This window comes from Macadamia integrifolia, chromosome 9 (assembly GCF_013358625.1).
Source record: "Macadamia integrifolia cultivar HAES 741 chromosome 9, SCU_Mint_v3, whole genome shotgun sequence".
Lineage (NCBI taxonomy): Eukaryota > Viridiplantae > Streptophyta > Magnoliopsida > Proteales > Proteaceae > Macadamia > Macadamia integrifolia.
In genome coordinates, this window is record NC_056565.1 from 6,324,374 (window position 1) to 6,346,455 (window position 22,082).

At 36.4% G+C, this 22,082-nt stretch overlaps 3 protein-coding genes across 3 annotated transcripts; all 3 read left to right on the top strand.

Annotated features, from left to right (window-relative positions):
- The first annotated feature begins 6,559 nt into the window (after nucleotides 1-6,559).
- Nucleotides 6,560-7,518, top strand: LOC122087981 (probable glutathione S-transferase). The gene is made up of 2 exons (XM_042657124.1): nucleotides 6,560-6,877; nucleotides 7,095-7,518. Exons 1-2 carry the CDS (start codon nucleotides 6,560-6,562, stop codon nucleotides 7,440-7,442), a joined length of 666 nt encoding a protein of 221 aa, XP_042513058.1. The 3' UTR covers nucleotides 7,443-7,518.
- Nucleotides 7,519-13,332: 5,814 nt separating this feature from the next.
- Nucleotides 13,333-14,440, top strand: LOC122088409 (probable glutathione S-transferase). The gene is made up of 2 exons (XM_042657677.1): nucleotides 13,333-13,746; nucleotides 13,864-14,440. Exons 1-2 carry the CDS (start codon nucleotides 13,432-13,434, stop codon nucleotides 14,206-14,208), a joined length of 660 nt encoding a protein of 219 aa, XP_042513611.1. The 5' UTR covers nucleotides 13,333-13,431; the 3' UTR covers nucleotides 14,209-14,440.
- Nucleotides 14,441-20,256: 5,816 nt separating this feature from the next.
- LOC122088667 (probable glutathione S-transferase parC) lies at nucleotides 20,257-21,591 on the top strand. The gene is made up of 2 exons (XM_042657981.1): nucleotides 20,257-20,667; nucleotides 21,131-21,591. The coding sequence occupies exons 1-2, from the start codon at nucleotides 20,350-20,352 to the stop codon at nucleotides 21,476-21,478; spliced, it is 666 nt and encodes a 221-aa protein (XP_042513915.1). The 5' UTR covers nucleotides 20,257-20,349; the 3' UTR covers nucleotides 21,479-21,591.
- Nucleotides 21,592-22,082: the final 491 nt, after the last annotated feature.

Genomic DNA, 22,082 nt, shown 5'->3' on the forward strand with positions numbered 1-22,082 from the left:
AAAAAAATCAACAGACTACTCTCGGTGATGGGTGTATTTTTTAGATTTAATTTTAAAATTTTAGGGGATTTTATGTAATTTTAAGATTTTAAAGGACTAAGTTGATAAGGGGTTTCTGGCACTAAAATATATGGAGGCAGGGGCTTGATTGTAATAAAAAGGAGTAAAGGGAAGTAAAATGGATGGTCCAGATTCGACCACATAGGTTTGATGCCCATCCAAAGGCTGGTGAGATATTACGCTGACATGGGTGGGATAGATGCTTGCGCGTTTGATTTGATTAACGGAGTGCATGAGATGTTATGGGTTGGCGTTACACAGGATCGAGTGTAGCTTGTGTGCTTTGTGCATACATAGGAAGCTATATGAAGATTCCATATGGCTTTCATCCAAAGCAACCAGATCAGATCAATTCTAATCCAACGGTTGAAAGTCGTTTCAGCTCTTAGAGAGCAATCTGAAAAAATTTTGGAATATGCGCTGACGTGACCAATCCGTGATCTACAATGCGTCTAACGATGTCAGTGCCTATGTCATGATGACATCATCCTATGGTTATGATTTCTTGTCCATTATTTAAATCCGACGAATCAGATTAGAAGATCTTTTAGATGAGATCTACGGTCAGATCTGTGCCTCTGTTGCGTGCGCAGCTGGCGTAACCTACGCCAACCTCTAAAGATTCCATTATGAGTGTTCTGGTTGACTCAACTTCAAATAGCCATAACTTTCTAGTCTTAACTCCAAATGAGTCCATCCAAGTTGCTACTTCTTCGTTTTTTCAAGCTCTACACAATGGCACATGAAAAATGAGTTTTCAGTGAAAAAAGGCTATGATTTTGGCAAGAGAAATTTTTCTCTTGATGGGTGATCATTGAATGAGATTTTCTGCTTAATGGAAAGTGCCTTTACTCCATTAAAGTGGTCTTGAGAAGATGGTTGAATGTTCTTGATGTTTCATTGATCAAAAGTCAATAGAAGAGAGAAAAGAAGAGAGGGTTTTTCTATTTGTGCTTTAAAGTGCAAGAGGACAAGGGAGTGCCATGGCCATGTTGAGCTTACTTGAGGGTTCAAGTCTCCCACTCTAAAGGGGAGTTGAGGATTTCAGTGTGTAGAGATCATGCTCTGAGACAACTCTGATAACACCAGACAAGGGCTGTGAGATTTTTCAGCCCTATAATTTATATTATATGCATGTATAATATTATGTATGTATGCTAGGGTTAGTTGTGGATGAATATATACATGTTAGGTTAGTTGTGGATGAACTATAAGTATGCTAGCTAATTGTGGATATATATGCTAGGCAGGATTTGACTGTAGTGCATTGATATAAGCCCAATTGAATTGTATTTTTTATTGAGTGCTTAATGGGAGCTAAGCACAGGGAGTGGGTGCTCCCGTGTAGTGGGTGCTACACATTGTATCCACATTGTGAGCGCCATCTCAGCTTCGGCTTGAGAAAATTGGGTGTGGGTGCTCCTGACTATGGGTGCAATCAAAAGTAGTGTATTGAGTAGGTACGAAGCCTTTACGGGTACTACTCTAGGGATATAGGCAAATTACCAAACCTCGTAAAAATCCTGTGTTGTGGCTGTGCTTATTGTTTGCATTATATATATTAAAGTGTGTGGAATATCGAATGGATATGCACACTTGGAAGTGCCTATGAGAGGCTGAGTGTGCATATGACTGTATGCAAACAGGGACAAGTATAGGTACAAGTGTATCAGGGTTTGCCGTGTCAGATATCAGACAGGTTTTGGGGATTGAAATTAGACTCACTAATTCACCCCCCTCTTAGTGACTGCTGGGTTACAACAGATTAATATTACTCATTGTTGAAGATGAGGGACACACCAAATAGGTAGAGGTTTGTACCTCTGATGAGGTACAGGGATGAAGACGTCTACAAGTTATCTTTACAGGAGGCTCGGTAGAATTCAAGCCAACGTGATGATTGTTGGTGTACAATGTTTTGTATTCCATTGCAGTTTAACCTAGGGAGTACTAGTGCAGGCCCCCTACTCGAATTTTTTATTGGAAGCAGTTTTGTACTTTCCAATATTAGGGTTTTTCATTATATATTTGTAGCGAGAGTTACTTTCTCTGTAAGAAATTCTGAGAGGTGTGAGAATGAGCGTTGTAATCCTATTCTCCTTTGATAGTGAAGTAGAATCTAATCTCACTGAGGATGTAGGCAATCTTTTTGAACTTCATAAACTTGTGTGCATTGTTTATTCTTGTTTTTCCATTACTTTCTACGTCATTTTTAGGTTTCGTTTCAACAAATTGGTATGTCGCTCGAATTTTTTTATTTGAGGCAGTTTTGTACTTTTTGGTATTAGGATTTTTTGCTGTATATTTGTAGCGAGAGTTACTTTCTTTGTAAGCAATTCTAAGAGGTGTGAAGACGAGCATTGTAATCCTATTCTCCATTGATAGTGAAGCAGAATCTCATTTCATCAACGACATAAGCAATCTTACCGAACCTCATAAACCTGTGTGCATTATTTATTTTTGTTTTTCCATTACCTTTTGCATCGCTTTCAGGGTTGTGTTTCTATAGTCAGAGGACCCGACAATGTTCGTGATGAAGAGGTGGTGGAGGAAGTAGGTAACTAATTAGCTGGTTTAGGACAATTCTCTTCTACTAATCTTTCTCTTATGTTGTATGAGTTCAATTTTCTCAACTAAGAAATGGTTTGGAGGTTTTATTATTCTGGGGATATACATGTTACTAGTGCCACCACCAAGCACAACCAGGTTAGTTGAATCTACATACATTTTGATCCAACATTTAATTCGTTCTTCGTCACCCTTTGTTTTTGGAAAAGATGTTCTTATCATCCTGGATCAGGAAACGAAATTCTAAGTTTTTATATCATTGTTGATGCCAGAGCTTGATCAATGAGTTCATGAGGACTACAAGACTGTCCATCTAATGGGAGGCTGCAGAAGGTGTGTATCTCTGTTGCATTAGCCACTTGTTCCCTGTGCGTGCATGCTTTTATAGTCTGAAATAATGGTAACCATGTGGACATATGATTTGATATTCCTTTCACTCTTGATCCGCAGTATAGGGATGAGCTTTTTCCTCAGTCACAAGTAGCTAAGCAGTTGAGTTCTAGCGTAAGTCCAGGAATGATCGAAGCTTGGACCCTCCTACCCCACGTTTCATGATATAATATTAAGTATTAGTAGTTTGTCATTAGCAATCACTTAAACGTTCATGTATTTTGAGCTATTCTTAACAAATGGAAGCTCCTCAAGGGGATTTAAGGTCCGCTCTATAACTCTCGTAGAGTTCTCTTTGTTAATTTGGCATGTTAAAAGGCTGTCCCTTTCCCGAAGTGGAAGAAGGATGGAGTCCTTGTTATGGTGCTTCATGCCATTTCCTGGCTCTGTGAGAAAAGGAAACTCTATTTAGAAGATACTGATATTTTCAAACAGTTTGGAAACTCCTGGCTTATTGGGGTTTAATTTGTCCTGAGCTTCAATGGCCTTTCTGCAAGCTTCTTCAACCATGGTGGATCAGGTTTTTGTGCAAGAACCATTCTCATACGAGCTAATCCACATAGATGGAATCTACCACAGAGCGGTTATTGGGTGGATTCCATCTGTGTGGATCAGCCCTATACAAAAATGGTTCTCGTACAGGGACTTGATCCGCTCTCGGTTGTACTTGCCCCTAAGTTGTTTGATGAAATGTTGAAAATGTGGGTTTTATTTGTATGTAAAACCAAGAATCAACTAATCATACATGAATCCAAACAATGTTCTCATTTTCACTTAAGAATGCATTTTGCAAATTTGGCACATAAAAATTGTGGCTTGAAATCATTCTCATGGATTTTGGAGGCTTGAAGGACAACTTCTCCATGACTAATGAGAGCTGGATGATCTTGTGATATTGAGTGGATGGCCAAAATCTTGATAAGGCTAAAAGGGAACCAAAGATTGGATCCTTCTTTTGTTAACCCATTTAAGTACATTGTTTGAGCTACGCTCGGTGTTCTCTTGTGACATCAGTGAAGAACAATCAGAGACAGTGGCTAACAGATGCAAGTATTGGATCCATTTAGCTTGGCCCATCTAAGGTCATGTTGGGTCAGATTTTCAGATGAAGGTCTTATGGGCTGGGCCAATATTTTCCACCCTCTGGTATAAAGACCTAGAACACAACTCATTGGTGAAGTTTCAGCCCCAAACGGATAGGGAAAGTGGCTCAAAAATGAATTCAAGTGTAAAAATTAGATACATATCCCACAAGTGTGAAATGGCATTCTTGTTCTATGAAATTTTAAGTACTTTTTAAGCAAATTTTAATGCATTTATAAATTAAATTTTGAATTATGAAGTTAAAATGCACATAAGGTTCTCTATTACATGGACCTACCAAGATCCTTCCACGTGCAAATTGGCATGTGATGAAAAAAATTTAGATGTCTTTATTGATGACGTACACCTAGATTTTCATGGGGTAATAAAGGAAATCTCTCAAAGTGAGCATGGCAAGAGAGTTAAAGAAAGAAGAATATTGTTCAAGTTATTGTAGATTGTTAATTAAGTGCCTAAATTCAAGAAATATTTTTCAATTTCATTACAATGGAACAGAATTTTCTCTACTTGCATTTATTTGAATTGAATTTTGGCAAATAAAAATTATTGGTGTAGAGTTTTCTATCAATCCATCAAAATTTCGAAACGTTTCAGTTTTTACTTTCACTCAAGAAAAAAAAAATAACGAAAGCCGAAAAGAGATCAAAATCTAATCAAGATATCGTATGCACACCCACTCTATCACTCTTTCTTTTCTTTATGCAAGAAAATGGAAAACCAAATCCCTAAATCGGTTTCGTAATTGATTATTTATAATCCCATCTTATTCGCCTCCCTTAATAAGGAATTGTAAGACCAGTATGAAAATTAAAGATTGAAGTGACGTTGGAAATTAAAATTAGGATTCTACTTGGGCCATAATCATTTGGACCCCTCCTTATTTGAGGAGGATCCCAACACAATCTAGAATTTGGATCTACACACACTAGAGCTTCGGCCTAACAGTTTGCAGTGTTTAATGGAATACCTACCTCAGAGTTGGTCACTTGATCAATTTTTCTTGAGTGCTTTGATATTTAGTTTGCAACAATTTTTTTGCTTTTCAAAAATATGGCCTTAACCCCAACCCCAAATTGACTCTTCCGTGGGTCCCATCCGATTATCCCCTCTAACCCAGTAGTTGGCAAAATCAAGATTCTTGGCCATGGGATAGGAAATACCTGGAAGGAGACTTTAGTGGCGGCAATGCAAGCGTCAAAGAAAGCTAACTCACAGATTTGACTGTGACACTGAAAGAGGTTTTGGGTTACTTGATTATGGGCTTTGCTAACCTCACTGAATACGTGAGACTAAGGGCCCACATGGGTTTAGGAATCGGTATTGATTTTGGTTTCGGTTGATACGAATTCAATATCAATCTGAATCGTCTTGTATTGATTGAACATATTTATCCCTAATTTTCATTTAAAAATATTTTCTTTCTTCACTGTTTATCCGTGATTTGTATCTTCGAATTAATTCATTGATATGGGATCATCTTAGAATCGATATTACTCTACATTGATATCGGTTCAATCTAGACCATTTCTCCAATTCGATATCAATCCTTAAAACCGTGCTTGCAAATTATAACCCGATACGAATACAAGATCATTTCATTATTTAGAACAAATAACAAAAGATTTTGTGCATGGTTATGCAAGATACACTTACATGCACTTAAACATTGGATGGGCATAACCATGTGTGGTACACGACCTCTCACCCTCATCCAATGATTTGATGCACAACCACGCATCATGCATAGCTGAATATTAAGCCTCTCTCTCTCACCCTCATCCAATGGTTCACATGCACAATTATACATGACGCTGCTCCCCATAGAAAATAATAGAAAGGTAACAGATCGGTACCCAATTGTATGACCATTGTGTCAGCACAGGGACCAATAAGATCGTGTGTAAGGGCATCAACATAGAACAAGGATTTTCTATTTCACAAGAAATGGGATGGTAATTTCATATCCTCCTGTCTTAGGCGCAGGGCCACGGGACCGGGCAATGTTCTTTTTTTTTATAGAATTGTCTTTCAACAGCTAATTGAATTATCCTTTTTTTTTTTTTTTTTTGGTTAAACAGTTAATTTGATTGTCAAAGCTGTTCTTTTATGACACTGCTCTATCTTAAGGCTCTCCTTTTTTGAAAGTCCAGATAAAGTTTAATCCATTAACCAACAGCGAAAGAACCAAATTAAACACGAATCCTTATCAAAATGGAAACCCAAAATTCCTAGCTGGTGATGCAATCCATGATGAAATCACCACAGAAGATTCTAGAAAAGACAAAAGATCACCATGAAGACCTACTTGTTATTGGGTCACATCTCAGATTGATCTACTAAGATCAATTTCACAAACAAAAGCTATAAATACACCTACCCATCATATATTAGTAAACCAAGACAAGCTTTTGAGTCTTATTATTGAGGTTCAGTTACAATGGCAGATGAGATTGTTCTTCTAAATTTCTGGCCCAGCTGCTTCGGTGCAAGGGTGAGAATTGCCTTAGCTGAGAAGGGTATCAACTACCAATACAGAGAACAGAACCTCCTCCAAGAAAAGAGCCCTCAATTACTTCAGTTGAATCCAATTAATAAGAAGGTTCCTGTGTTCATCCATAATGGGAGACCCATCTGTGAATCTCTCTTCATTGTTGAATACATAGAAGAGATCTGGAAGGACAAAGCTCCTTTGCTGCCTTGTGATCCTTACCAAAGAGCCCAGGCCAGGTTTTGGGCTGATTACATCGAAAAGAAGGTAATTAATTAAGTCTATCATTCTCTTTATTATTTTTGTGGATGTGAAATTTACTTTCTCTCTTTATTTAATAGATTTCAAATCCATGGATTAAGGATGTACGAGAATAATCTCATACCTAAACTTGATCCGAAATCTTTTTTATTTTTTTTGTTGATCACTTCTATTTTAAATCTCTAACTTCAATCTTAACTGCTTGTGTTAATTAAATTTACAGTGTTACGGCTTCATAAGGAGAATATTGTACAGTGGAAAGGAAGAAGAACGAAAGGAAGCTAAGAAGGAATTTATAGAAATGCTGAAGGTGATGGAAGGAGAGCTTGGAGACAAGGCTTACTTCGGGGGTGACAATTTTGGGTTTGTGGATGTGAGTTTTGTGCCTTTCCATAGCTGGTTTTATGCTCTAGAGACGTTTGGCAACTTCAGCATAGGAGCCGAGTGCCCAAAGCTGCTAGATTGGGCCAAGAGGTGCATGCAAAGGGAGAGCGTGGCTCAGTCTCTTCCTGATCCACTCAAGATGTACCACTATGCTCTTCAAATGAAGAAGAGGTTTGGTGTGGAGTAGGGAGAAAAGTAGTTATTTCAATTGTGTGTGTGTGTGTGTGTGTGTGTGCGTGTGTGTGTGTGAGAGAGAGAGAGATGGGTTGAACTGTTGAAATGTACTCGTATCGTTTCAGGGGTAAAATAATAAAAAATGTATTTTTTTTATTAAAATTAGGGTAAAAATGATTGATAAGCACTAATCCAATCTGATCCGGATCGGGATTGGCAAATACCGATACCTAAATCCATACTTGAAGCTACCAGTTGTAAATGGCATTAACTTTTGGTTACTGTCAAACAATTGACATTTACTTTTGATCCCAACTATAGGTTAGTAAATTCAGGAACGACAATAAGACGAGAACAGATACGTATAGACTATATGGTAACAATTTTTTCAAAAAAATACAGCACAATAAAAACACGTGTAATGATATAGTACCTGTTTAATAGGGTAGCGTTGTAAAAGTTCAGGAGTAAAAATATGCGTTTATTATTGTATTAAGAATGAACAAAAAATGATTGTTTGCAATTAAATTCTAATTTCTCATGTTTTCATGATCACTTAAACCCATTTTTACTTTCCAATTTGAAATCATTTCTCATTTCCTAAAAATTCTTGTAGATAGATAAAAGGGATGTCACCCTCTTATTGGAAAAAACTGAATCACAACATGGCTACGGGGATTTATGAATTCCAGACATGCTTTTATCAAAAGCTATGGGACCTTTTGGGAAGTGATGTCTGTAACTTTGTTCTTGATTTCTTTGCTAATTGCTCTCTTTCTTTTGGGACTAATCACACTCTTATATGTCTTATTTCTAAAAAGGATAATGCCTCAAGAGTTGAGGATTTCTAAAAAACAATAGGCAACAGGTCTGTTGCCTATAAAATAATTCCTGAATTATTGGCTAAGATAAAAAATTCACCTTCGACCTTTCATCTCTCCTTTTCAAGCTACTTTTTTGCCAGGGAGGCAAAATTTTGATAACATTGTGTCAGCCAATGAGATTTTTCATCACTTTGAAAAAATAAAAAATAAAAAATAAAAAATAAAAAATAAAAGGGAAAAGAAAGAAGAGGGAAACTGGGATTTGTGACCATTACGATTAATATGGATAAAGCCTATGGCAAAATTGAATGGGGCCTGATAAAAAAATCTCTTTGAGTTTTTGAGTTTTGAACAATATTGGTGTGACAACTCAAGGTATATGGCAGGGATGCCCTCTGAGCCCATATTTGTTTATTACAACTATGGAAGTCTTCTCTCGTCCTCTTTCTATTTATCAGGAGCTTAATCTTTTTAAGGGCATTAAGATAGCCCGAAATGCACCTGAGATCTCTCATTTACTGTTCATTGATGATATCTTCATCTTTTGTCGGGGCCACGACGGATGATCTTTTGAAAATCAAAGTTATGCCTGACCTATTCTCAAATTTGTCAGGTCAGCATGTCAATCTTTCTAAAAGTGTTTTATTTTTTAGTGCTAATGTGCTCAACTCTGCTGAATCTCACCTATGTTCTCTCCTTGGTATCAAAGAAATTCTCAAAGATGCTACCTATCTTGGAACTAACCTTCTTCACCATCGGTCTTGGGTTTTAAATTTTAGATAAATTGTGGAAAGAGTGGATAAGAGACTGTCCACTTAGAAATCTAATATTCTTCCTTTTGCTGGAAGGAAAATCTTGGTACAATCTGTTCTTTACTCTATCCCATCCTACTGGATGTCATGCTTCACCTTACCTCAAAAAATTGGCCAAAATGTTGATTATATTTGCTCCCGTTTCTGGAATGGTTGAAATGCTTCTTCCGGAAAAACTCATCTCATTTTTTGGAGAAAAATTTATTTTCCTATTAATATGGGTGGCCTTCATCTAAGAGATGCTATGGCTCATAATAAGGCACTTCCCTTAAAATTGGGGTGGTATTTGATTAATGAACGAGAATCACTTTGGGCCAAAACTGTTAAAGCCAAATATTTCCCGAACAATTCTATTTTTGATCTTGTTACGGTGAAGAAAAAGGGCTCCTAGATATGGAATAATATTGTTTCTATTCTCCCCCTTTTAAAATGCATGGTGGTTATCAAATTGATTAATGGTCTTTCCTCTTTCTTCTGGTACGATCATTGGATCCGACCCTTCACGATATTATAATTCCTCTTAATTCACCGTTACATGGTTCAAACTTTTTTCTTAATAAGGCGGTGAAATGAGAATGGTTGGGATAAGCATGATTTAATCTCATACCAAGTAACATTGTGCATTAAATGTTAAAAATCCCGATTTTCAATCGATCGGATTCTTGGTGGTGTATTCTCTCAAAAGATGGTCGCTTCTCAAATTGTTGCGTTACTAAATTCTTAACCGCTTCTTAATACCCTCAGCAGATATGGGTTTTAGCAAATAATTTCAGCTCTCTTCCCTCTTATTGGTGGATATTATTTTATTTATTTATTTATTTTTTTTTTTTTTTGGCTCACCTTACATAAGGGTATTCCTGTCAGGAAAAATATTGGGAAATGGTTAAACATTGACATTACTTGTGTGTTTTGTGGTAAGGAAGCGGAATCTAGCCTTCATATCTTTTTCTTCTATGAGTTCTCTGACAGAATTTGGGTTGTTAGCCCTCTCAAATTAAGGCCAAGAAACCTTCAAGTGACTCCTCTCATAGAAATCGTTAAATACTTTTCACTCATGCCAATCTTTCTAAAATCTGATCATATTTGGTTGTTTAATATAACGGCTATAACTATTTACTTCTTAATTCTTATGGAGGCACCGAAACGATATTTGGAAAGAATATCATTTCAGAATAAACTAATCCCAACCCTATGCAACTACTGTATTTCTGAATTGAAACTGTTTCAATCTACTAGCTCACATGATGTTGTCTCTTCATTTATAGATGATCCAGAAGTTCATCTAGGAAGATACTTGCTCTTCCGTTTTTTGCCATATCACATCATAGTTTGTGTTAGTATAACCAATTTTTTTAACACAAATTCAAGTTGGATTTATAATATTCCATTCCAAGGAAAGTTTCAAGCTATCAGAATGGGAACCACAATATTGAAATCTACTGAGGAAATTTAGGCATGGAGTGCTCTACAAGCACTTAGACTAGCAACTACAAAAGGCTGGACTATTGGTTAACTTTCGTACTCTATAGAGAGCGTTCTTCAACTTATTCCAAAGCCTTCGACAGTAGCTAGCCTCTTCTGTTCCTTGGGATCTTTTGGGAATTCTATTCGAAGTTTGGATCCACTCGGTTTTTTTAGAAATGCAAGACTTATAATCCATCTATGATATATTTATGGGACCTTGCTGCTAATACTACTAGCCTAGGAAATCTAAATCTTCTGAACAATTATAATGTAATATCTGACTGCTGTCCTTTGTAGTATTTTTTTATTTGCTCCATTTAAAGTATATATATATATATATATATATATATTGAACCACAGCAAAATTGTCACATTGGGTAGAAATAGGGGTGTCAATTGATCGGTTCGGTTTGGTTTCTTTTTAAGAGTGAGGGAGACCAAAACCAATCCGTTAAGGAACTTTGATTTTCGGTTGGTTTTGATTTCAGTCCGGTTTGATTTTGATTTATTTCAGTTTTTCAATATCGGGTTAATACCGATTTAGATTGATTTATTATTGTGCTTTAAGCATAATTAAAATCTTACATTCATAACTTATAGTGACAATATTTGACAAAAAAAAAAAAAAAAACACTTTAAATTTATGATTAAATCATGGTTTATTGTTGTAAGGGAAAGATAACTAATATTTAAACCAATGAATAACCAATTACTAAGAAGATAACTAATATTGAAATCCCAAAATAAATCTTATTATCCAATCATTCATTTAACTATCCAACTAGTTTTGTATAGTGAACAAGGAAATCAATGGAAACATTATTACAATTTACAAATCAATTTCTCTATTTATGACCTAATATTCAATGATTTGTAACAATTCCCCTTATAATAAAAGATTTTCTCACTAATATTGTAAAAAATGGATAATTAATTTCACCAATTTATAATCTCACAATCATTTTTTTTTTTTTTCGGTTTCATTCTATTTGGTTTCGATTTGGTTATTAATTGATTCGATTTGAATTGGTTTTCAATTGATCAGTCCAAAACCAATCCAATAAGGATCGATTTAATGCAATTCAAATTTTATCAATTAATTTCAATCAATTTTATCGATTCAGGTTAAGTTTTGACACCCCCTAAGTAAAAACAAGTGATGCTTGGCTATTTCTATTGAGAATCCAAGCCAGATTTTGATCCATCCTTCTAAGCTTTTGAAATCTACTCCTCAAAATATAGTTTTCATTTTTTCCTTAAGTAATTGGAAATGGATGGAATGGACGTGACGTCAGCGACACGTTCCCCATATGAAGGACGCTGATTTAAACTACGTAGTTTAATCAAATCGAAGATTTTGGGGATTTCCAAGCCATGTTGGATTGGGTGTGAGCTTTTTAGCGCACTCTAGAGACTTCACAATAATTTGATGTTTAGGTTGGTCAAACTCTAAATGATGGAAGGCAACTTGAATGGCAATTCTAGAAAAGATGGTTGTTTACCGATCTTTCTTGACTCTTGTTATGAACTACGTGTACATAGTTAGAAAAAAAAAAAAAAAAAAAAAGAATTAGGTGAAGTAATAAGAGAATACACAAGCGATTTATAGTAATTCGAATCAACACGACTAAGGATTTCATTCTCTATCATAAGGATTCCTTTCCAATTGGTAGGAATCAAAACTTGCATACAAATCAATTGTTGTCTTTTGATTTGGCGCTCAGACCTCTATAGCCAAGGATTTCTCCACTCAATCACAGTTCTTTAGATTGAGTACCTAGATTGATTGGTCAAGAATTCCTTCTTGTACACCTATACAATATAATATGTAAGATACTGATCTTACATCACAAAATTTGCAGTAAAATAGCTTTTGAAGCGTGGAATTGCAACACTTCAAGCACACTGAACTTTCGAAACAAGGGCAAAAGCATCATGTAGAGTTATTCCTAACCCTAGAAAGACTAATACCTAAAAATGGAAGTGTGAGTTGATAACGATGATCTGATTCAATGGTTAAATTACGAGAAATGTTTCTATGTTTTCTAGAGCGGCAAATAGGGCTAATAAGTTGTTATCTACTCAACTACAAGATAATGTAAATAACTTTTTATGTATTTAATGCTTAATTTTCATTGTTATGAGGTACTCATCCGTGAATTGTTTAGATGGTTATGGCGAATCGGGGATGGTATGGGTAGGTGTACAATCTTAGATTTGATTACTCATCTGTGTCAAAGTATGCGTAAATTAATCCAGACACCTTGGTTAACAAAAAAAAAAAAAAATTTAATCTTAATTTTGCATTAAAAAATATTTAAGATTGAATTGGTGGTTTTGTCCAAAATGACTGGTGGGATTTTGCATACCAACGTGTCACGGAGGGTTGTGAAGATCTAAGAAAGAGTCAAAGAAGTTTCGAGATGTTGGACGTCACCGCTAAAAGCCAATTTCTTCTCCCAGGTACATTAGATGGTAGGTCCCACTTCACACCCAAAAAGAGAGAGAGAATTAAGAAGAAAGTAAAGATGCTGCTGTCCCAATCATGGCCCATTTGCACCTTAAAAAAAGTCACAAACCCAATCCACATAACGAATGATTCTTTGCTCCATGATGCCATGAATGATGAAATCATTTGATAAGATCTAGAAAGCACCATGTGAATGATGAAATCATTTGATAAGATCTAGAAAGCGCCATGTGAATGATGAAATCATTTGATAAGATCCAGAAAGCACCATGTAGGGTTATCCTCAACTGGGTTTCTAAGCTCAAACTAATCTTTACATGTAAAACACCTATAAATATATAAACCCAGCCATGACACACTTGTGATTAACTTAACCCAGACAAGAAAAGCTTCCTTCTCTTGCTCCTGTTGTTCAAGATAGACTACTCCACAATGGAAGATGAGTTAATTCTCTTGGATTCCTGGGTCAGCCCTTTTGGGATGAGGATGAGAATCGCTTTGGCTGAGAAGGATCTCAGCTATGAATTTAGAGAAGAGAACCTCCAAGAAAAAAGCCCATTTTTGCTGCAGATGAACCCTGTTCATAAAAAGATTCCTGTATTGGTCCATAATGGAAAACCCATCTGTGAATCACTCATCATTGTTCAATACATTGATGAGTTTTGGAAGGACAAATCCCCTCTGTTGCCCTCTGATCCTTATAAGAGATCACAGGCTAGGTTCTGGGCTGATTACACTGACAAGATGGTAGATCTGTTCTTTCTAATCTAATCTAATCTATGATTGCTTTCATTCTCTTTCCTTTAATTTTTCTCTTTTCTCTTTTCTCTTATCTTATTATGAGTATTGTGAAATTTATTGCAGGTTTATAGCTGTATGAGGGGAATATACAGTGGAAAGGGAGAAGAACAAGAGAAAGCCAAGAAGGAATTCATAGAGGTCTTGAAGGTTTTGGAAAGAGAGCTTGGAGACAAACCTTACTTTGGAGGTGACAATTTTGGGTTTGTGGATGTGAGCTTTATCCCCTTCTATAGCTGGTTTTATGCCATGGAGAAATTAAGCAACTTTAGTATAGAAGCTGAGTGCCCAGAACTGGTTGCTTGGACCAAGAGGTGTATGCAGAGGGAGAGTGTGGCCAAGACCCTTCCTGACCAACACAAGGTCTGCGACTTTGTTCTGCAAATGAGGAAGAGGTTTGTTGCAGATTAGAGAAGAGAAAATTAAGGGGAGAGAGAGAGAGAGAGAGAGAGAGAGAGAGAGAGAGAGTCTTTTGGATTTCATGTCATGTTATAAGATGTTGGATTTTGTAATTCTTGTCACTAGTTTGAAACTGATCCCATGTCTGTGACTCTGTAGATGATACTGTATTGTAGTGTCGTTTTAAGGTTATGTTACTTTGAAATAAAGAAACTCTCAACATTTTGTTGAGATTTTTATAACAGGCCATGGGGTTCTGAATTTTCTTGTCATTTCTGTTGTACTGCTATTATTGGTGGTAGTTTCATTTTAGAGTTGGAGAGGTTGTGAGATTGACCCTTGCATATATGCTTGGCCATTGCCTGGGTTGCAACTACTTGGCTACTGCCTGGGCTGCAGTTACTTGGCTGCAAACCCAGGTACCAGCCATGGGAATAGAATCTCAAAGGTAAAGGTGGAAAAATTCACCTTAGGTGGGTATTTGCAAACCTGCCCCTAAGATTCTGTTCCCTTGATTCTTCTGGCTGCAACCTGAGCAACCCCATATAGGCGATTTGTTTGGCAACTCCAAAACCGACTAGGTCCTCTCTCTCTCTCTCTCTCTCTCTCTCTCTCTCTCTCTAAAGTTGCGATTCTTCTCTCTCTTTCATTTTTTTTAACTAAAATCTTCTCATTTTCTACTCTTTCTTCTCCCTTTTTTTATTTTTATATTCAATTGAGCTAGCGGATAAACCGTTAGATTAAACAGATTAGATCTATGTCATTGATCTATCCTATTTTCTCCTTCATCTTCCTCTTTCTTCTTTTCTTCCTAGCAGACAGAAGCGATCGGACTTGGTTGTCTACATAGTCCCCCTCTCCCTCTCACTTATCCCCTGCTCCAAACATCCCCACCAGTGCAGCCCCCCTTCCACCTCACCCCTATCCCAGCCCCATCTGTGAACCTGGCTGCTGCAACCAAACGAAGTACTTACTTCGTGGGCTTCCTTCTTTTCTTATCCAACCAAATGACCTTAATGTGTTGGGTTGTAGCACAATCATTTCTGGATTCTGACTTATTGAATAATTATTCTATGTCAAAGTGTGGATTAAGCTACCCCTCTTTTCTGCAATTTTTTTTCTTACCGAATTTTAAATCTATTCCACCTGTAAATCGAATTACTGTGGATGCTTGTGTAGGCCAAGAGAGAGGAACTTAATTACACCTAATTCTTTTTATTGAAAGAGGTTCACTGTTGTCAAATTGTATCGCCAAGTTTGTTGATTTGTGGAGAAAATAAATAATGACAGGAGGGGAGGAACAGGTAGAACTTAAATTCCGTTCATAAAATGGCACAGATTTTGGTCATTATAAGTACATTGCACCGACTACTGTTGCAACATTCAAGGAAAAGCTTGTGACTGAGTCCAATCACGTTCGTTGAGATGGGCTCGGGAGGGATCAAAATCCTCTGTTTTTCTCATCCATATTTTTTCTTGTTTTGCTACCTGCGGAACGCGATGTGGACAACAAGGAGACCAACGGTCAAGATTGGGTGAGAATTATTACATCCGGTGGTTGGTCTTAAAGTTGTCCACGTGTCGCGTTCTGCAGGTAGCAAAACAAGGAAAAACAGAGATGAGAAAAATAGAGGATTATTTTCCGCTCGAGAAAGGGGTGAGGTGGAAGGCAAGCTGTAACGATGGAGATTGCTTTAAAGTTGGGGAAAGGTGAGAGGGACAGGACTATTGTAGAGAGTCAAGTCCGATCACGTCCATTCGGGTTGCCTTTTTCTAAGAAGAAGACAGAAGAAAAAGAAGAAAGAGAAAAATGAAGGAGAAAAAGGAATAGATCAATGCAATAGATCTGATTTATCTAATCTAATGATAGTAAATCATTAGCATATTTTATTCTTAGGTAACCCACTAGCTTACCCACCGTTTTCCCATATTTATAATAATAATAATAAACAAGATACATGCCGCTAGGGCAAGAATAAAAAAAAAATAATAGGGGAACATCATGTGCACTATAGATTTGATATTGGAAACCAATATTCAAAAGAAACAATTGTTTAATTACAGTATTGATTTTGAAATTTGTATATTTTATCATAATTATATAGAGTATTGTCCAAGAAATTGCTATCAATAACTAATGAATATGAACTTTCCACTTATGATCATCACTAATTGAATTATAATCCAATTTCTTTAACAACAAATCAAGCGAGTGACCGATTAAAACCAATAAATGTTAGAGACATCTCTAACATTACCATTCAGTTGGGGCAGTGATTTTGTTTTGGGAAAATTTCTAATATTACCCTTAAAAATCTTCATAATTAGGTGTGATTCCCAAAAATGAAAATAATATCTACCGCATCTTTAATTTGTAACACCAATAATAAAAAGATAAAATGACTTTTTTACCCTTCTACTCAACGGCTGAAAGAACTCATTTTTTACCATCCACCGTTATCACCGACAGTCAGTCCCGTAACCGACGACAGTTCAATGAGAACTCTTCATCTGATGGCTTCGGCCTGAAATATCTATTGCCTGATCCCGACCGTGGGAGTATGTAGGGGTTTCGATCAACAGCGAACTGTGTAGTGGAGGGAGGCTTCTGGCGACAGAAGGCAAGGAGAATTACTGTTCGTGAAACAGCCATGGCTATGGCTGTTCTTAAGACCATCCACAGAGAACTCAGAATCGAAGACATGGTGGAACAGAACAGAACAGAACAGAACAGAGGAGAAGAGAAGGTAACAGAGAGGACCCAAGGACGATTTTCTTTGTTTCTTTCCTTGGAATCGGTAGGAGGAGGAGGGGCATTACATCTTTTATCAGAGATTAAAAATCCAACGAAATCGTGAAGTGATTAACCAAATGAATTAAACTATAACTCTCTCTTAAGAAGCGAAATAAAACGTCAAGAATTGAGAAACAAAAGGATCCAGCAACAATGTCATGGCAACATATGTAAACCAAATTGAGAAAATAGTATAAGATTCCAATGAGTAGGGCCAATGAAGCAGAAAACCCTAAGATAAAAAGCCTCAATGTTTTTAGAATTGAAGTAGATAACTTTTGTTGACTATTAATTGGTTTAAGAAACTGTTGCAGGCATATACCAAATGGAAGAGTGAAACGCAGAAGAGCTCAGAAAGAGAGAGACCTTACCCTTGTTTGAGCTTTTGATTTTAGATAAATCAATGTTGAAAGGGTTCTCGGGATCAAGGCCAGATCTAAGCTTTTTGGGCAGATTGGCAGTGAAATCGCCAATAATGGCGTTCACCAAGTTCCGACGACTCACTGATTGACGGTTATCGTCAGGCTTCTGCCGATCATTCCACAACAATGGCTTCTTGATGTCCGAACTTTTTCTCATAAGTTTTAGGCTTTTGATCTTAGTGTTTTGCAATTCGGATTGATTGATTGATTGATTTATTTCTAGTTGGGGGCGTAAGTTATTATAGTACCTTAACATACTCATGATAGAAAGTAGAATAACCATTTAACGAAAAAATGACTAATGACATCATCATTTAATGCTTTAAATCAATCGGACTGAATTTTTTAAATATAATTTTATAAAAGTAAAGGATTTACTAGACATTAATTTCATTTTTTTGTGTTATTTTAAGTTAGTTTGAATTTTAGGGGTGATACGAGATAATTTTTCTTTTGTTTTTTAGTACGAACCTTTCCCAATATTGGTTCAGAAATTTTAATACGATTAGTACTGATACCAATATTGATACCCACTCTCTTCTCACTCACTCTCTCTTCAAATCTTATAGATACTTGTCCGATATTGATACACATCTATATATTGATATCAATAATATTGATGTTAGAATCGGTATCATGATCAGTATCGATCTATATTGACGTTTCAAAAAACCGATATCAAGTTAGTATCGGCATTAATTGAATGGTCATATTTTTTTTAGCCCAAATAATAATAATCATAATATTATGACGTTATATCACCAAATCACCCCCATAGTGCCATATTACCATATCTCCATATTTCCAAGTCACAATAACACCAAATCACCATCATGATGCCATATCACCAAGTTCTCATATCTCCAAATCTTTATATCATTAAATCCAAACCTGATTTTGGGTATTTTTGTTAACTGAAACTTTGTCTGGGTAGTTTTATAAACCCAAATCTAATTTTGGGTATTTTTGTTAATCAAAACTTTTTGTGGGTAATTTTGTAAAAGGGAACCCAAAAGTGGGTAATCATGTAATTTTCCCTTAAATCATCCTCATGGCGTCATATCTTCAAATCGCTAAATCATCATATCATGGCCAATGTACAAAATCGTCAAATTACAGCCATATTGCTAAATAGTCTTATTGCCATATCTCCATGGCACCAAATCGCCGCCATGGTTCTATGTCAGTGAGTGGTATTGGTTATGTCATTGTCCCATATCAGATCAATATTGGTAAATATTGATACAAATAATAGTTTGTGTTGTATTGACTCTACAGTAATATTTTTATCTCGTATTGTTCAAATTTATGTAGAAATGCAATCCTCAAATGATACAGAAGAAAATGAAAAAACAAGAACAAGCAATGCACACAGATTTACGAGGTTTGACAAAGATTGCCTACGTCCTCGGTGAGATGACATCATGTTTCACTATCAATGAAAAATAGGGTTACAATACTTGTTCTCACACCTCTCAGTATTGCTTGCATTACAAAGAAAAACCATCACTACAAATATATAGCGAAGAATCCTAATCTGAAAAGTATAAAACTACCCTCAAATAAAAAATTTGAGTCGGGGGGCAATGCAGGGAGCCTCTTACCCCCCTTACAAATCCCACAGCCTGCTAACCAGCTACCAGGACCGCCGTATTGCCTCTCGAGGCACTTGCACCAGTACTCCCTGGATTAAATTGTGATGGAATACAAGACATCCTACACCAACCCAGACATTAACACTCCCTTGTTCCAATAAAAAAGTTCTAATTTTCACAGGGACCACTGATAATACCAAAAATATTTTTGGTTGGGCTATTTCGCTTATAACCGAAGGGAAGTATAACTTACTTTATGCTAATTATATGATGACAGGCAAGCATCTTGAGGCGACAGCAAGGAACCTACTATATGGGATGAACCAAGCTAGGGAAAAAGGATGGGAAATAGACGAAATCTAGAGTGATGAAGGGGAGTTGGAGAATCTCATGTCAGCTGACAACACAAACTTATGGTCATAGAACGCAATACCACTCTTCTTGGAAACTACAAATGTTTTGTTTTAACCAAAGTTTTGCTACAAAAGCAACAATGACCTAATTTTCTTGGTCAAAGCCTTAGCCCACAGGGCTATGAACTTGAAAACACTAATTAAGGATCCTAATATCTTGATGGACACTTATTTTAATAGTTAATAAATTTTCTTTTCTTTTGATTAAAAAAAAAATAAACATTTAAATCCAGTGTCATTGGTTTTTTTTTTTTTTTTTCATCATAAAAATAGTCGATCATATTTTTTACCGTCCCGTTCATGTTCTAAACTTTTTAAAACCCAATTGATTATAATTGATGGAACCCATTAGGATCGACTCAGGTTTAGGAAGATAAGGAAAACACAAGCTGTCATTGCTAAGAGGATTACATAGAAGAGGCTCTAGATCGTCTTTATAAATGGATCTTATAAAAACTAGTACAGAACTCAATGGGAATTAGTTGTTTCTTAGAACTTCATAGTTTAAAATGGCTAAACCCATGACGCAAAAGATGATGAAAATTTTCTGCTAAAAAAAAAAAAGATTATGAAATTACCGCAGAAGATCCTAGAAAAAACCATGTGAAGGGCTGGATTTCAATTAATGACTACTTTTCAAGCAAAAGATATAAATAGAAGATACGATAGACGAGTCCATATCCCCTGGAGCAAGTGGTGAGGTGTGATGAACTTCAGATGGTTGAGAGTACCTGGATATAAACCCCTTAAACCCTAAGGGATTTTTAACCATTCGATGCTCACTGCCATCAGTGCAGTGATTTTCACACACACTAGACTAAACCATATATATAAGTATAACTAATTGAACACCACTCAAACCAAAAGAGACTTAACCTTCTGAGTTATATTTCTCTCGTTTCAAGCAACTCTGCTCAGGTTCAGTAACAATGGCGGATGAGGTGATTCTCTTGGATTTCTGGCCTAGCCCTTGTGGGATGAGGGCGAGAATAGCCTTGGCTGAGAAGGGCATCAACTACCAATACAAGGAGGAGGATCTGCTCGAAGGAAAAAGCCCTCTTTTGCTGCAGATGAACCCAGTTTATGGGAAGATCCCTGTACTGGTTCACAATGGCAAGCCCATCTCTGAATCTCTCATCATTGTTCAATACATTGACGAGTTTTGGAAGGACATATCTCCTTTGTTGCCCTCTGATCCATATCAACGAGCCCAGGCGAGGTTCTGGGCTGATTACACTGACAAAATGGTAGCCTCCTCACCCTAATCTAATTTATGTTTGATATCAGCCCTCTCAATTATTAATTAATCTTGGACCACTCTTTTGTTGGGGGGTATGAATCACACCGTATGATGTCTCGTATATTCCATTGTTCACATAAGTGGATTGATTTCGAAGGGTCATCAAGAGATTTGTGTAGGATTCCGCTAGATATTTGTAGCGAGGATTTTTTTTTTTCCTTTTCTTTGTGATCCGTTTGAAAGAGGTGTGAGCACAAGCAACTTTAACATATTCTCCATTTATAGTGAAGTAGTTCTCATCTAACTGTGAGCATACACAATCCGAACCACATTTTCGGTCTCTTACATAGGAGGACTGATTTCAAAGGGCTGAAAGAGATGTGAGCATAAGTAGTCTAACATATTCTCCATTGATAGTAAAGTAGATCTCATGGGTTGTTTGTTCGTTTGTTTGGTGAAATTAATTGCAGGTTTATAGCAGTGTAAAGGGAATATACGGAGGAAAGGGAGAAAAACAAGAGAAAGCTAAGAAGGAATTCATAGAGGTCTTGAAGGTTTTGGAAGGAGAACTTGGAGACGAGCCTTATTTTGGTGGTGAGAGTTTTGGGTTTGTGGATGTCAGCTTTATCCCTTTCTACTGCTGGTTTTACTGTATAGAGAAATTGTGCAGTTTCAGCATTGAAGCTGAGTGCCCGAAGCTGGTTGCATGGGCCAAGAGGTGTATGCAGAAAGAGAGTGTGGCTAAGACCCTTCCTGATCAACACAAGGTCTGTGAATTAATTCTGCAAATCAGGAAGAGGTTTGTTGAAAATGAGTGAGAGAGAGAGAGAGAGAGAGACTTATGTAGAACAAATGTATGTGTAGTTGCTATGTCATCTTGTGTCGTGTCTTTTAGTTTTGTTGCTTTGAAATAAAGAGATTCTTGGCAGTTTGTTAGAGTGTGAAAGTAGTAGCTACCCATTGCTTGAAATTATGAACTCATTTTCACTTGGGTGAAGAGACATAATTCTAACCAACTAGTTAACCCAAAAGGGATAGCGTAGTTGGTGAGCAACGAACTTGATACGAGTCATAAACTCGGACGTCACTTTGAACCACTCACACGGGGTGTTTAGTGCAAACAAAAGCTATTTTCATTTTGTAAGGTTAAAGGTTTTGTATCCCAACCCATTGGAAAACTTAGGTCCTCTACACACGTATCAAGTTCATTCCATAGGAATTTCGATGAAATGGTTAACTAATTTTGAAATTTCAGGATTACCAAGAGGACATATTAAGACTCTTTTTAGCATAGTTTATGTTTATGTTTATTATTTATTTATGAATAATTAATTATGATATTGGATTATAGATTATAAATAATAATCATTAGATTGCTACTAAATATAATAGATATTATATTATAAAAAAAAAAGTTTGGTA